Source organism: Haliotis cracherodii, unplaced genomic scaffold, assembly GCF_022045235.1.
Source record: "Haliotis cracherodii isolate W230 unplaced genomic scaffold, xgHalCrac1.p SCAF_37, whole genome shotgun sequence".
NCBI lineage: Eukaryota > Metazoa > Mollusca > Gastropoda > Lepetellida > Haliotidae > Haliotis > Haliotis cracherodii.
In genome coordinates, this window is record NW_027266294.1 from 211,112 (window position 1) to 225,673 (window position 14,562).

The 14,562-nt window shown below is 38.6% G+C and overlaps 1 protein-coding gene across 1 annotated transcript in view; it reads left to right on the top strand.

Moving 5' to 3' along the window:
- Positions 1 to 14,562, top strand: part of LOC139477892 (tumor necrosis factor-like) — a 32,537-nt gene that overhangs the window by 13,000 nt on the left and 4,975 nt on the right. The window contains exons 5-6 of the mRNA XM_071260324.1: positions 13,353 to 13,389; positions 14,077 to 14,184. Of these exons, the coding sequence (XP_071116425.1) occupies positions 13,353 to 13,389; positions 14,077 to 14,184 (145 nt within the window). The remainder of the gene's footprint in view (positions 1 to 13,352; positions 13,390 to 14,076; positions 14,185 to 14,562) is intronic.

Sequence of the window (14,562 nt, forward strand, 5' to 3'; positions counted from 1 at the left end):
TTATATTTGATATCAACACACGAGGGTGAATTTGCATTTATCATTCAAAACCATTCTTCCCATTCTTTTAGGTATGGAGAGAAGCAACCAGTGTTTTGATCTCACTTCATTTGGAAGCCAATTTGTGATAGAGAAAATTATTCCTTTTGGGAGTTTGGTGTTTGTGTTATAAATGAATTGGATAAACGTTTCTCCTCTATTTCACGTGGCAGACTGGCCATGTGAGATTATGCTTGGCGACTCGACTGTCGAACTTACACCTTTCAGAAAGTACAACAGCTATGAAGTGTAGCAGAACTGTCATAGCCTTTTATTGTGAGGTACAGAAACAATGTAAACAATCAGCCAACTTGAAGTTAGAATAGTTCTGCTTGTCATAAAGCCGTAAGATGAATGAGCATTAAAGTGATTCTCAAAACTGGCGAGTTCTTAGTTTACTGAAACGAATGAGCACGACATGGAGGAATCTGGGACTCGACGACTGTGTCGGTATGTTGGTGAGTTATGTCTGTACGCCGGCAATGTCTCAGCCATGATATCATGATGTGAATGGTCGTCCGCGCCCGCGAGATATTGCGAGACTATCATCGGTTATTATTGAACTTCTAAAAGACCGAACTGCAGTTTATGCCAGAGTCTCTTGTTGACGTACAAACCGTATATTTTAAAATGCCAATAAAGCACCACCCTCTACAACTCGCCATTTGGCTTTAAAATCAACGAATTGTTCAATTTATGCAAACATGTGGGAACTGTTACAACAGACGTTTGTCTTTCTTTCCTTCAGTCATCTAAAGGCATCTTACAATCACGTGGTACCTTCAAACATAGGTGTTCATGTCAATATGCACCATCAGATTCTTCAATTCCATGTTGCCTCACGCATGCAGATATACAGATTCATGCATATATTCAGACACACATTCAGATATATTCAGGCACATTCAGACATTCCTGTTCACATTCAGATATATTCAGGCACATTCAGATATATTGAGGCACATTCAGACATTCCTGTTTACATTCAGACACATTCATGTACGCATTCAGATATATTCAGGCACATTCAGACATGTTCACAATCAGACACATTCATGTACACATTCAGACATATTCAAACACATTCATGAACATATTCAGACACATTCAGGCACATTATTGAACTCTTCAGACATTCAGGCACATTCATTAACATTCATGAACATATTCAGACATTCATGGAAATATTCAGACATTCATAAATATTCAGACACATTCATGTATATATTCAGACACATTCATGTATATATTTAGACACATTCAGACACATTCATGTACACATTAAGACACATTCATACATATTCAGGCACATTCACGTACATATTTAGACACATTCAGAAACATTCATGTACTTACTTAGACACCTACATACACATTCATACATTTTTAGACTTATTCAGGAGCACATTCACACATATTCAGGCAAATTCTTACTTATTGAGGGACATTCATACATATTCAGACACATTCATGTACATATTTAGACACATTCATACACATTCATGTACGTATTCAGAGACATTCATACGTATTCAGACACATTCATGTACAAATTCAGACACATTCATAACATATTCAGACATATTCATGAACATATTAAGACACGTTCATACATATTCAGGCACATTCATGTATAAATTCAGACTCATTATTATACATATTCATACAAATTCATGAACATATTCATACACTTTCAGGCACATTCATTAACACATTCAGACACATTTTTGTACATATTCAGACACATATCTAGACATATTTATACATATTCAGACACATTCAGGCACATTCATGTACATATTTAGACACATTCAGGCACATTCATGTACATGTTGAGCCAAATTCATACGTATCTAGACATATTTACACATATTCATACATATTCAGGCACATTCACGTTCATATTAAGACATTTACATACACATTCATGTACATATTCAGACACATTCATTTAAGGATTGACTGTGTATTTTTTTCGTTTCATTGAGGTATGAATCGAAAAACCGATGTGCAAACTGTACAAAAGTTTGCACATCAGTTTTTCGAATCATACCTCAATGAACCGAAAAAAATAAACAGTCAATGCTTATAATTAAATTAGACAACGTAAAACATGTTTTATCTACAAAAGTTTAACCCAAAACAGTTGCATATATCAAAACAGACAAAAATGACTACATTGATAAACATTCCAGGTGTAGGAATACCTACAGTGGCGTGACATGAAACAGGTGGTCGTTTAATTTATGCACATAACTTGACACGCCTACACAGTCAGTAGCCAATCAACGGAGAGTGGGATTAAAACAATGTTCATTGGACCTCTCAATTAAGGCAAGAGGCGAAAAGAACTTCAACAGTCAGACTGTAACGAACCGGAAGAAATATGTCCGAGAGAAGGCGGCTGTTTCAAATACTGCGTGATTCAAACATTACTTCCCTGATTACGGTAAAACACAGTTGGAGAAATGCTAGTTTGAAAGGAAACCCGAAAACATGAAAGTTGAACCGAGGCGAGCGGGAAAAAAACGGGCGAGCCTGCACGTTTGCTGTTTCATTCATTCTCGGCCTTCGGTTTCAAAGGGTAGTTTGGACAATGAATATGCATGAAAGTTGCTAAATGTCCTGTGCATGACGATACACGTAAGCAGAAAGGGAATTCCCTCGACTGTAATATCGGGATTCCCCGACATTCCGCAGTAATAAAAGTAGTGCGCCGCGGTGGGCGTGGCTTAATTTTTTACATTCATTGGGAAATGAATGCAATAACACGTGACCAATTCAGCTAATCAGACTGCAGGAATTTCCATGAACACAACGAAAATTTAATTATAGACATATTCAGACACATTCATGTACATATTCAGACACATACATATTCAGGCACATTCACGTACATATTTAGACACATTCATACACATTCATGTACATATTTAGACACCTTCATACACATTCATGTACATATTTAGACACATACATACATATTCAGACACATTCATACATTTTTAGACTGATTCATGAGCACATTAAACCACATTCATGTGCACATTCAGACACATTCATGTACATATTTAGACACATTCATACATATTCAGACACATTCATACATATTCAGACACATTCATACATATTCAGGAACAGTCAGACACATTCATGTACATATTCAGACACATGCATGTACAAATTCAGACACATTCATACATATTCAGACACATTCATATACATATTCAGACACATTCATGTAAAATTCGGACACATTCATATACATATTCAGACACATTCATGTACATTTCAGACACATTCATAAATATTCAGGCACATTAATACATATTCAGGCACATTCACGTACACATTCAGACACATTCATGTACATATTCAGACACATTCACGTACATATTCAGACACATTCATGTTCATATTCATACACATTCATTCATATTCAGCCACATTCATGAACATATTCAGGCACATTCATGTTCATATTCAGACACATTCATACATATTCAGACACATTCATACATTTTTAGACTGGTTCATGAGCACATTCAGACACATTCATGTGCACATTCAGACACATTCATGTTCATATTCAGACACATACATATTCAGACACATTCATACATACCTAGACATATTTATACATATTTATACATATTCATACATATTTAGACACATTCATACACATTCATCTACATATTCAGATTAATTCATTTACAAATTCAGACACATTCATAAACATATTCAGACACATTCATGTACATTTAAGACACATTAATACATATTCAGGCACATTCAGACACAGTCATAAACATATTTATACATATTCAGACATATTCAGACATATTCAGACATTCATACATATTCATGACACATGACAAATATTTAGACACATTCAGGCAAATTCATGTACATATTAAGACACATTCATATACATATTCAGACAAATTCATGTACATTTCAGACACATCCATACATATTCAGGCACATTGAGACACATTCATAAACATATTCAGACATATTTATACATATTCAGACACACGGAGGCACATTCCTGTACATATTCAGACACATTCATACATATTCAGACACATTCATACATATTCAGACACATCCATACATATTCAGGAACATTCATACACATTCAGACACATTCATGTACATATTCAGACACATGCATGTACAAATTCAGACACATTCATGTACAAATTCGGACACATTCATATACATATTCAGACACATTCATGTACAAACTCGGACACATTCATATACATATTCAGACACATTCATGTACATTTCAGAAACAGTCATAAATATTCAGGCACATTAATACATATTCAGGCACATTCACGTACACATTCAGACACATTCATGTACATATTCAGACACATTCACGTACATATTCAGACACATTCATGTTCATATTCATACACATTCATTCATATTCAGCCACATTCATGAACATATTCAGACACATTCATGTTCATATTCAGACACATTCATACATATTCAGACACATTCATACAAGACACATTTATGTACATATTTAGACACATTCAGGCACATTTATATACATATTAAGACACATTCATGAACATATTCAGACACATTCATGTACATATTTAGACACATTCATATGCATATTAAGACACATTCATGTGCATATTTAGACTCATTAAGGCACATTTATGTACATATTAAGACACATTCATACATATTCAGGCACATTCACGTACAAATTCAGACACATTCATATACATATTCAGACACATTCATTTACATAATTGTACAAATTCAGACACATTCATATACATATTCAGACACATTCATTTACATAATTGTACAAATTCAGACACATTCATATACATATTCAGACACATTCATACATATTCAGGCACATTCACGTACAAATTCAGACACATTCATATGCATATTCAGACACATTCATTTACATAATTGTACAAATTCAGACACATTCAGATACATATTCAGACACATTCATTTACATAATTGTACAAATTCACACACATTCATATACATATTCAGACACATTCATACATATTCAGGCACATTCATACATATTCAGACACATTCATATACATATTCAGACACATTCATGAACATATTCAGACACATTCATGTTCATATTCAGACACATTCATACATATTCAGACACATTCATACATATTAAGACACATTTATGTACATATTTAGACACATTCAGGCACATTAATGTACATATTAAGACACATTCATGAACATATTCAGACACATCTATGTACATATACAGACACATTCATGTGCATATTCAGACACATTCATGTGCTTATTAAGACACATTCATATACATATTTAGACTCATTAAGGCACATTTATGTACATATTAAGACACATTCATACATATTCAGGCACATTCACGTACATATTTAGAAGCATTCATACACATTCATGTACATATTTAGACACCTTCATACACATTCATGTACATATTCAGACACATTCATACATATTCAGACACATTCATATGTGTTCAGACTTATTCAGGAGCACATTCAGACACATTCATGAGCACATTTCGACACATTCCTGCATATTCAGACATCCATGTACATATTCAGACACATACATATTCAGGCACATTCATAAACACATTCAGACACATTCATGTACATATTCATACACATTCATGTACATTTCAGACACATTCATACATATATATATTCAGGCACATTCAGACACATTCATAAACATTCAGACATATTTATACATATTCAGACACATTGAGGCACATTCATGTACATATTCAGACACATTCATACATATTCATGTTGATAGTGAGACACATTAATGAGCACATTCAGACACATTCATACACATTCATGTACACATCCAGACAGTTTCATGTACATATTCAGACACATTCATACACATTCATGTACACATCCAGACAGTTTCATGTACATATTTAGACACATTCATACACATTCATACACGTTCATTTACATATTCAAACACATTCATGTACATTTCAGACACATTCATACATATATATATTCAGGCACATTCAGACACATTCATAAACATTCAGACATATTTATACATATTCAGACACATTGAGGCACATTCATGTACATATTCAGACACATTCATACATATTCATGTTGATAGTGAGACACATTAATGAGCACATTCAGACACATTCATACACATTCATGTACACATCCAGACAGTTTCATGTACATATTCAGACACATTCATACACATTCATGTACACATCCAGACAGTTTCATGTACATATTCAGACACATTCATACACATTCATACACATTCATGTACACATTCAGACAGTTTCATGTACATATCTAGACACCTTCATACACATTCATACACATTCATGTACACATTCAGACCTTCATACACATTCATGTACACATTCAGACAAACATTCATGTACATTTTCGGACACATTTAGAAACATTCCATTAGGAACAACATTAGCCGTTACATTTTAGAAAAAAACCACTACTTTGACTTACTCAATAATACCTGCACCTTACCTGAGAGATGCCTTCATAGCACACATGGGGCTGTGCAGAGTTGCGTCCCTTGGGAACGCCAGAAACCTATGATTGTGGGTTCGAATGCCGGTTCGCCACGATTATGTTTCTAGGTTGATCAGCACCATACCCGTGCTCGTGGCCTTCACCGAAGTGGTAAACATCTGAGGCCTGCATCACTTCGGGCTCCCCTCCCACATCAAGCTGACTCGCCGTGATATAACTGGAATACTGTTAAAAGCGGCGTTAAACACAACTCACGCACTCACTCACTCACTCACTCACTCACTCACATCACAAATACAAAATACAAGTACGGGCTTCCTCATATGTCAGCTCTGTTAAGATACGCTCACGAGTTCAATTTGACAAAGAACGGTTTTACTATGCAACAGTTTACATAAAGGTTGTCTTCAATACCGGATTTACGCAAAGAGTGCTCACTGGTATTTCCGTTTATTACTTCACAAACGCAAAACTATATTGTAGACATCTTGTAGAAATATATACCATCAATAATAACTTCACAGACTGCTTATTTCATCCTTAAAACTAAACAAACTGCAAACAACAGAATGGAAGCGGTTATGCAGCACAAGCCTCCCTTATTCTATGAGCCAATCGTGTGGGGTCTTCGGGGTGACGAGCCAGGCGTCGCCCTCTTAATAGAGTCTATTGGAATCTGAGCATGAAGTCGACGTTGACAGATTCGCCGTTATTATTACGATGCAGATAGCTCACTAAAAGTGAAACGTTCTACGACAGGCGTTTCCAAACCTTCAAAGCATTACAGGGAAAATGGAATTGACCACGACATTGTTTGGTTCAGCTTAATTCATAGTGGCGTGTCATACCACGCTAGAATATCGTATTCAATATGCACCTTGTTTCAAACATGTTCCATTCCAAACATTACCACCAACTGTCTTCTAACTGGACGTTTACAAAACAGTGACATGCATTCGCATTCACGAACACCTGGTATCATCACTGTTTGATAGATATCCCTAAACACATGCTCATAAAATAGTCGGAATCGTACAATCGTCTCTGCTTTTAACATAGATGAACAATGAATATGGAAAGGATTGCGTCGGGAGATTTTGTCACTTACACGAATGCGAAGTGTAAAGTCAGATGGTTGAAACATGTTCGATATATCAGACTAAACTATTTAAACTATAACAGATTAGTATCAAGGACATCCATGCCATTCTGTTCACAGCACAATATTGTTGACCTGTCTGTATTTCCAATAAAAAGGAACGACAATTTATTCGAATCTCATTCATCTCAGCGATTGCCATGTGACCACCCTGAATGAATTCTACAACATCGTCTGATGTCTGTACACTGTACTGCACTGTAACGACGTTGACACTTCATCACGTACATATTCTGCTCCTGCAGAGACAACAAGTATTCGCCTACAGACCTTCAACTGATAGATATTTCAAGAGATTTGGATATTTATTGGATATACATCTTATTGTGGATCCTTGTCAAATCCTATCTGGTAAACTAGAGTAGTGCCAAGATGGAGTTATTCAGCTGAAGTTAGCTCAAGACTTATCCTCAAAGCGCAGGTAATTCCGGCGACAGATCCCACAAAACTACTTCTCATTTACTTTCTAGTAGCCAATCATGCAGACAATCTCGCCCGATAATTACAATACTACCATTGCCATATTTACTCCCTAAAAAAGAATTCTATATCTTAGTAACTTCGTCTACAATCAACACGTGAATCGATACAGCTGACAATACCAGACTGCCATATTATAAGATGGTTGACGAACCTCAAACGCAAGGGTGTCAGAGGCAAAAATGAGCAGACATGTGTTTGTCCAATTACATGCAACGTCACTTGAGTAAATGCTTTCCGTTGTGGACCGACTCCGTTGTCTAGAGGACAGACGTCTGCCCTGAGAGAGGAAGTTCCGGGTGTTTGATCTCCGGTTGTGTCATACCAAAAGACACTAAAAGAAAAATGTACGAGAATCTGTACTTTACTTTACTCAGAAAGTGTTATCCCAACCATAACATTTGTTATAAAAGATGATAATTGTTGTTACCTTGTCAGGCGCTCGGCATTAAGGGGCAAAAGCAAGCACTTGTCGGCACGAGTCAGTATACAATCCTGGTATCCTTGTTAGCGTACATTTCCGGATTTACTTTTTTCTTTATTAGTAGTTCGATACATGTAGAATATTTGTAATTTTCCTAAAAACAGCGATAACTAGTGGAAAGTGGGTATCGCGTATATGACTGCCCAGGAACAGGTACCAAAAGAACACCTCACCCGAACGCGCCACCTTTGACGGCGCTCGTGCGGTGACAAAAACATGGTGAAACAGGTTTCCCGCCTATGGCATAAACTGCACGTGCATGTTAGCTGTATAAATGCGTTCGTCTGCAGGGTATAACCACAAGTGATGAAAGCACACAAAAGAAATGCCACGACTGTCACAGGAGCAGAGAGAGAGAGAGAGAGAGCCATCGGTATGGCCGAAAAGGGGGCAACACAGGTCCAAATTGCCAGAAGGTTTGGTTGTAAACCATTGACAGACGACCCCGAGTGACAACACCACTGGAAGACGGTCAGACACGCCTCGTTCACCTGCGAAACAGATTCGTAACGGCGACGGCGACGGCAGCAACAACGTTGGGGCATCCCATTAGCCAACATACAGTACTACGACGACTTCGTGCTGCTGGAATCCGAGCGTATCGTCCTTTTCGAGGAATGGTACCGACTGCTCAACATCGACACCTGAGACAGCGATGGGCGAGGCAGGTTTGACGCTGGCAAGAGAGAAATTGGCGTCGAGTGCTGTTTACTGATGAAAGTCGGTTTAACATGTTTCGAAATGACGGCAGAGAACGAGATCGACGCAGAGGGGAACGTTTAGCTCCGGCGTGTATTCGAGAGGTCCATCCATTCGGCGGGGGAGGTGTCATGGTGTGGGGTGGTATTTGTGAAGATCAGACGACTGATTTTGTGATTATTCAGGGAATTCTGAACGCTGTGCAGTACAGAGACCAAGCCAGTTGTGCTCCCGTTCTTACAAAACCAACAGCAGGGGACATTGTTTCAACAGGACAATGCCAGGCCCTAAACTGCAAGACTGACTCGGAACTTTCTAAACCAGCAGAACGTTGACGTTTTGCCCTGGCCTGCCCACTCAACCGATATGAATCCTATTGAACATATGTGGGGCCATCTTGACAGACCGATTAGAGCACGCCATCAGCCTCCCGTCAACAGACAGGAATTGCAGCAGGCCCTGAGAGACGAGTGGCAACGGATTCCAGTCCACGTCATCAGAAGACTGACGTCATCGATGAGGCGGCGTATCACAGCATGCATTGAGGCAGCGGGAGGTCATACACGCTATTGAAGGCAACTGTGTCGACAATGAACTTGTAGTGTGTCTGACAATTTTTTGGTGACATTTCAGACAACTTTTGAAAATGAAATTTCTTACCCCACCATTGTTTACCTTGAGCTCACATTACCTGTGATTGCACAATGTCATTCAAACTGTGGTTGTTCAATCATTTGTTACCCCTCCCTAGATTATATTATAATTCACAACAAAACCTCTTCTTGTTATTTTTTGATCGATCATTGAACTCGACCTATACTTTCTTTTGCCGCCCAGTTTAAATCAACATATATTCAGCACAGTTACAAAGCCCCTACAGTTTCAATACACCCATAATTTGGCAACAAGAATATCACAATACAGGTTTCACAAGTCACAATACAACAAAATCTCATAACAACATGGGCTATAACTATGTATGCCAACTTGCCACATGCGTGTTGAAGGGATATCCTGCTCAAATGTAAAGTGACATCACCTTGACCCCAGTAGTCTCCAATCCCCAACAACCACCACCACACACTCCCCCCTCCCCCAAGCAACCCCCGACACGACAATGACGTCAGTATACCGGCGCCACACTCACCATGTTATCATTGCCATGTTAACAAATTCAACAAGTTTATCTGCAAAAAGGTCATTCCTTCAAGGTCCCCATACCATGATTAACATTTATCTGTCCAGGTTAACTCGCTCTTGCCACCAGGGTTAACACTCGTTAAAATCCCACGACGTAACCTGCTCCTAGTGTCCTCAGGGTGAACAGGGTGAACACTCTCCCAAGGTGAACACACCCAGGTTGAACACTCCCCCAAGGTGAACACCCAAAGGTAAACTCCCCCAAGGTGAACATACTTCCCAGGTTAAGCGCTCCCCAAGGGGCACACACACCTAAGGTGAACACGCTTCCAGGTTGAACGCTCCCCCAAGATGAAGACGCTCCGAGGTTGAACACTACCCCACGTTGCACACACACTCAAGGTGGGCATGCTTCTGAGGTAAACACTGAAAATTGACAGGTTGACAAACATTCAGAAACGTGGTTTATACTGTCGACATACCACCATCCATTCATCTACCATTCATCAGCACCAATGTTTGACAGGTTCAATGTTGTCTTTAAAGTTTCATTATACCTTGTTTTAAATTATTCAATAATCACACATTGCTGTACGTTCTTTCGATATACAAGTTGTAAGACAAATGTACATGCTCTAAAATGTCTAAACAATTAACAGTGAGAGAGTGAGTTGGGTTTAACGCCGCTTTTAACAATATTCAGTTATATGACGGCGTGTCGGCTTGATGTGGGAGGAAAGCCCCAAGTGTCAGACGTTTACCACTTCGGTGAAACCGACGAGCACGGGTATGGTGCTGACAAACCTAGAAACATAATCGGGGCGAACCGGGATTCGAACCCACAATCATAGGTTTCTGGCGTTTCCAAAGGGACGCTACTCTACACAGCAAATCGGGGCGCCTTAGACGACTGGACCACCCGCGCCCACTAAACATTTACAAATGTGGATACTATAAACTGCAGCTGGTGGTACATTGCCCAGCATGAAGGGGAAGTTCAGTCTGCCGTCGAGTTGTAATTTCTATACACAAACCCAGATAAAACACTGGGCATGGTTTCTCACTTGGTATTTTCCAACATTGGATGAAGTGACGATACTCATATTTATCAAATAATGGGTAGGTTTCTCGGCAGGATAAAGCCAACAGATAAAAACGATATCCGTTGGGATCATAAGCGGATAGAGATGCAAATATCAAAGGTCAAGTAGGACTACTTTCACTGTTAATAAACAAACATGGCATCGCCCTCGTCATTCGGTGATCGAGTCAGAATTAACCATCGGGTATCTGGATAAACTACAGGGATAATTGCTATCACTATCAAAAGAACAGTCTAATATACTGAAAATCATTGTCTAACTGTGACGTAGCTAAGGCATTTTATAAGTTTTGGCAAATTTCGAAACAATTTTGCGAAGGCACGAGGCCTAGCCAAGCGTGATCACTAGCCATATTTGTGCTTGTAGACCTCTGCGGCTTGAAACCTTCTCCACAAATTAAAATAGTTGGATTTGGCCGAAATATGTTTGAATTGTTACCTTGTTGCGTTTTGTTGCTGTGTGTACATCTGACTACACTTCTTAACGTTATGACAGGACAGACCGACTGTCAACAACGTCTGACCTTGGCCGTGACGTCTCATAGACTAGGGTTAGAGTAGCTTCCCTTTGACAAAGGGCAGTTACTCCAGCGGACAGACCGATGGATTGCCGCAAAAGGCAATTAAAAACAATTGTTGTTTTGCGTATATGTTGCTTCGCCACTGTATAAGAAACAGATTTCATTTGGGACTATATTGGCTACTGTCACTGTCCGAGTTACATATCACTTACCCTGTGACGTAATAAATATTAATGCGCGTATTCCGGCGGGAAAAGTCGCAATGTTTCGGTAATGTTTGTGAGAGAGGGAAAGCGATTTTAAAGCACAGAATTAAAGAATGACATTATATGATAAAGAGGTTATCACGCTTGTGTGTTTGGGGAGGTAAATATCCTGTATTAGGAATAAACACTATGTATTTAGCTCGCCAAGGCTCGCTTAATGCATTGTTTATTCCTAATGCAGGATATTTACCATCCCCAAACACACTCGCGTGATAACCTCAATACATGTGTGATAGTTGCGTTGAGCTTGTGTAACAAAGTGTCTTTTCTTTGATTTAATATAAGCAGTCAAATCATCCTAATCATCCATAAACAGCAACAGATCAGTGAGGAGAGGGGTACCCATGGGGACATCTACTAAATTTTCTATCCGCACAATTTGACAAACATATTGTCGATCAGGAAATCAAGCAACTCACACATTTTGGTATCTGAATGTTTCTGAGTAGAGTTATTTTCAGACTCAACATATTTTCCACATCAATTAATAATTGCATTTTAGACAGCTTTTCTTTCCAAGAAAAGAAAAGCCCCATTCAATAGATAACGTAATTTCTCCTCCAATTTATAATCTCAGTATTTCTGAATATATCACAACTTCAAATCATTGCCAGTGGGCCTAAAAGTGAGCCTTATCCAACCTCGTCCTTTGCAGTGGGCCATAAGGCTATTATCCCTCCTGGTCTTTATATTTTGATCTTGTAATGAGGGAAAAGAAGTAATTAAGATAATTTTGAATTGTGTATTGTAATAATGTAAATATACCATGCCTCCCCATTCCCCTGCATGGTTATGTAATTAAAGGAGCAATGCGGATAATCATCCATAAATAAGTGTATATATAAGGTTGCTTCCCCTACACGTCCTTAATAATAGTAACAGATATTATCATCATGTTACAGACTCTGGAGAAGAGCGCCAGGAACTCTGATGAATCAGGTATGGACAGAGCTCAGATAAGAGTGAGTGAGAATGAGTGTACGTGACATGACGCTATTAGAAGGGAAAGTATACACAAATAGTTGTTAAGAACTTTAAATGGCATGTTCTTCAAAAATATCTGACTTTTGTTGAACTCGACTGTCACTTGTGTATATTGTTTGTTACCTTCAGTGTAACTGAGTTTCAACGAAACACGTTTTCCGTCCTTTATTTAGTTGAGTACATTTCGCCATCACTTGTTAAATACCTACATGTATGTATATCATGAGGGACACCAGATGTGTTGTGATACATTTTCACTTCTACTTAATTTCCTTAAACACTTCAGATTGTGTGGTGTATTTTAAGCACCTTTAAAAGAGTATCCATCCCCACTTCGGATGACGTTAAACCAACTGTGCTGATGATGGATGGGCGTTGTATAGTCACCACATCGACGTTGTCAGAGAAGGGAATGACTTATCAGCTCGCGAGACTCTTAAGTCTGCTGATGTTTCATAAGCGGATATATATTATTATCCCCAGCCGCAAAGAAGAATGTATATTTTGGAATTGAATGAAATGTTTAGGTATTGACAGACAACTGTCCTTAAAAATAAGATCGTCAGTTTACATCCCACGGCACTACATATTGTTTTTGAGAAGGCCTTTTGTATCGTTTAGTTACTTTCTATTTTAAAACAGGTATCCTAGAACGGCAAATTAGCTTATACAATTCCTATGAACGAGATGGCTCCAATCTGCAGAAACCCTCAGCTCACCTGGTCATCTCACCGGTGATCGTTCCCAACCGTGAGTATCGTTAGTGTTAGGGTTGGTCAGGGTTAGGGTAAGAATTGGGTTAGGATGAGGGTTAGAATTTGGGTTAGGGTAAGAATTGGGTTAGGGTTAGGGCTAGGTTAGGGTAAGGGTTAGGGCTATGATATGAACTTGGTTACGTTTAGGGTTAAGGGGTTAGTATTAGATTAGGGTAAGAGGAAGAATTGAGTTAGGTTGAGGTTAGGGTTAGGGTTAGGGTAATAATCGAGTTAGGGTTTAGGTACGAATTGGGTTAAGGTGAGGGTTAGGGTTTGGGTAGAAAGTTTGGTTTGGGGGAGGTTAAGGGTTTGGGCAAGAATTGGGTTCGGTTGAGGGTTACAGTTGAGGGTTAGGTTTGGGTTAGGGTAAGGG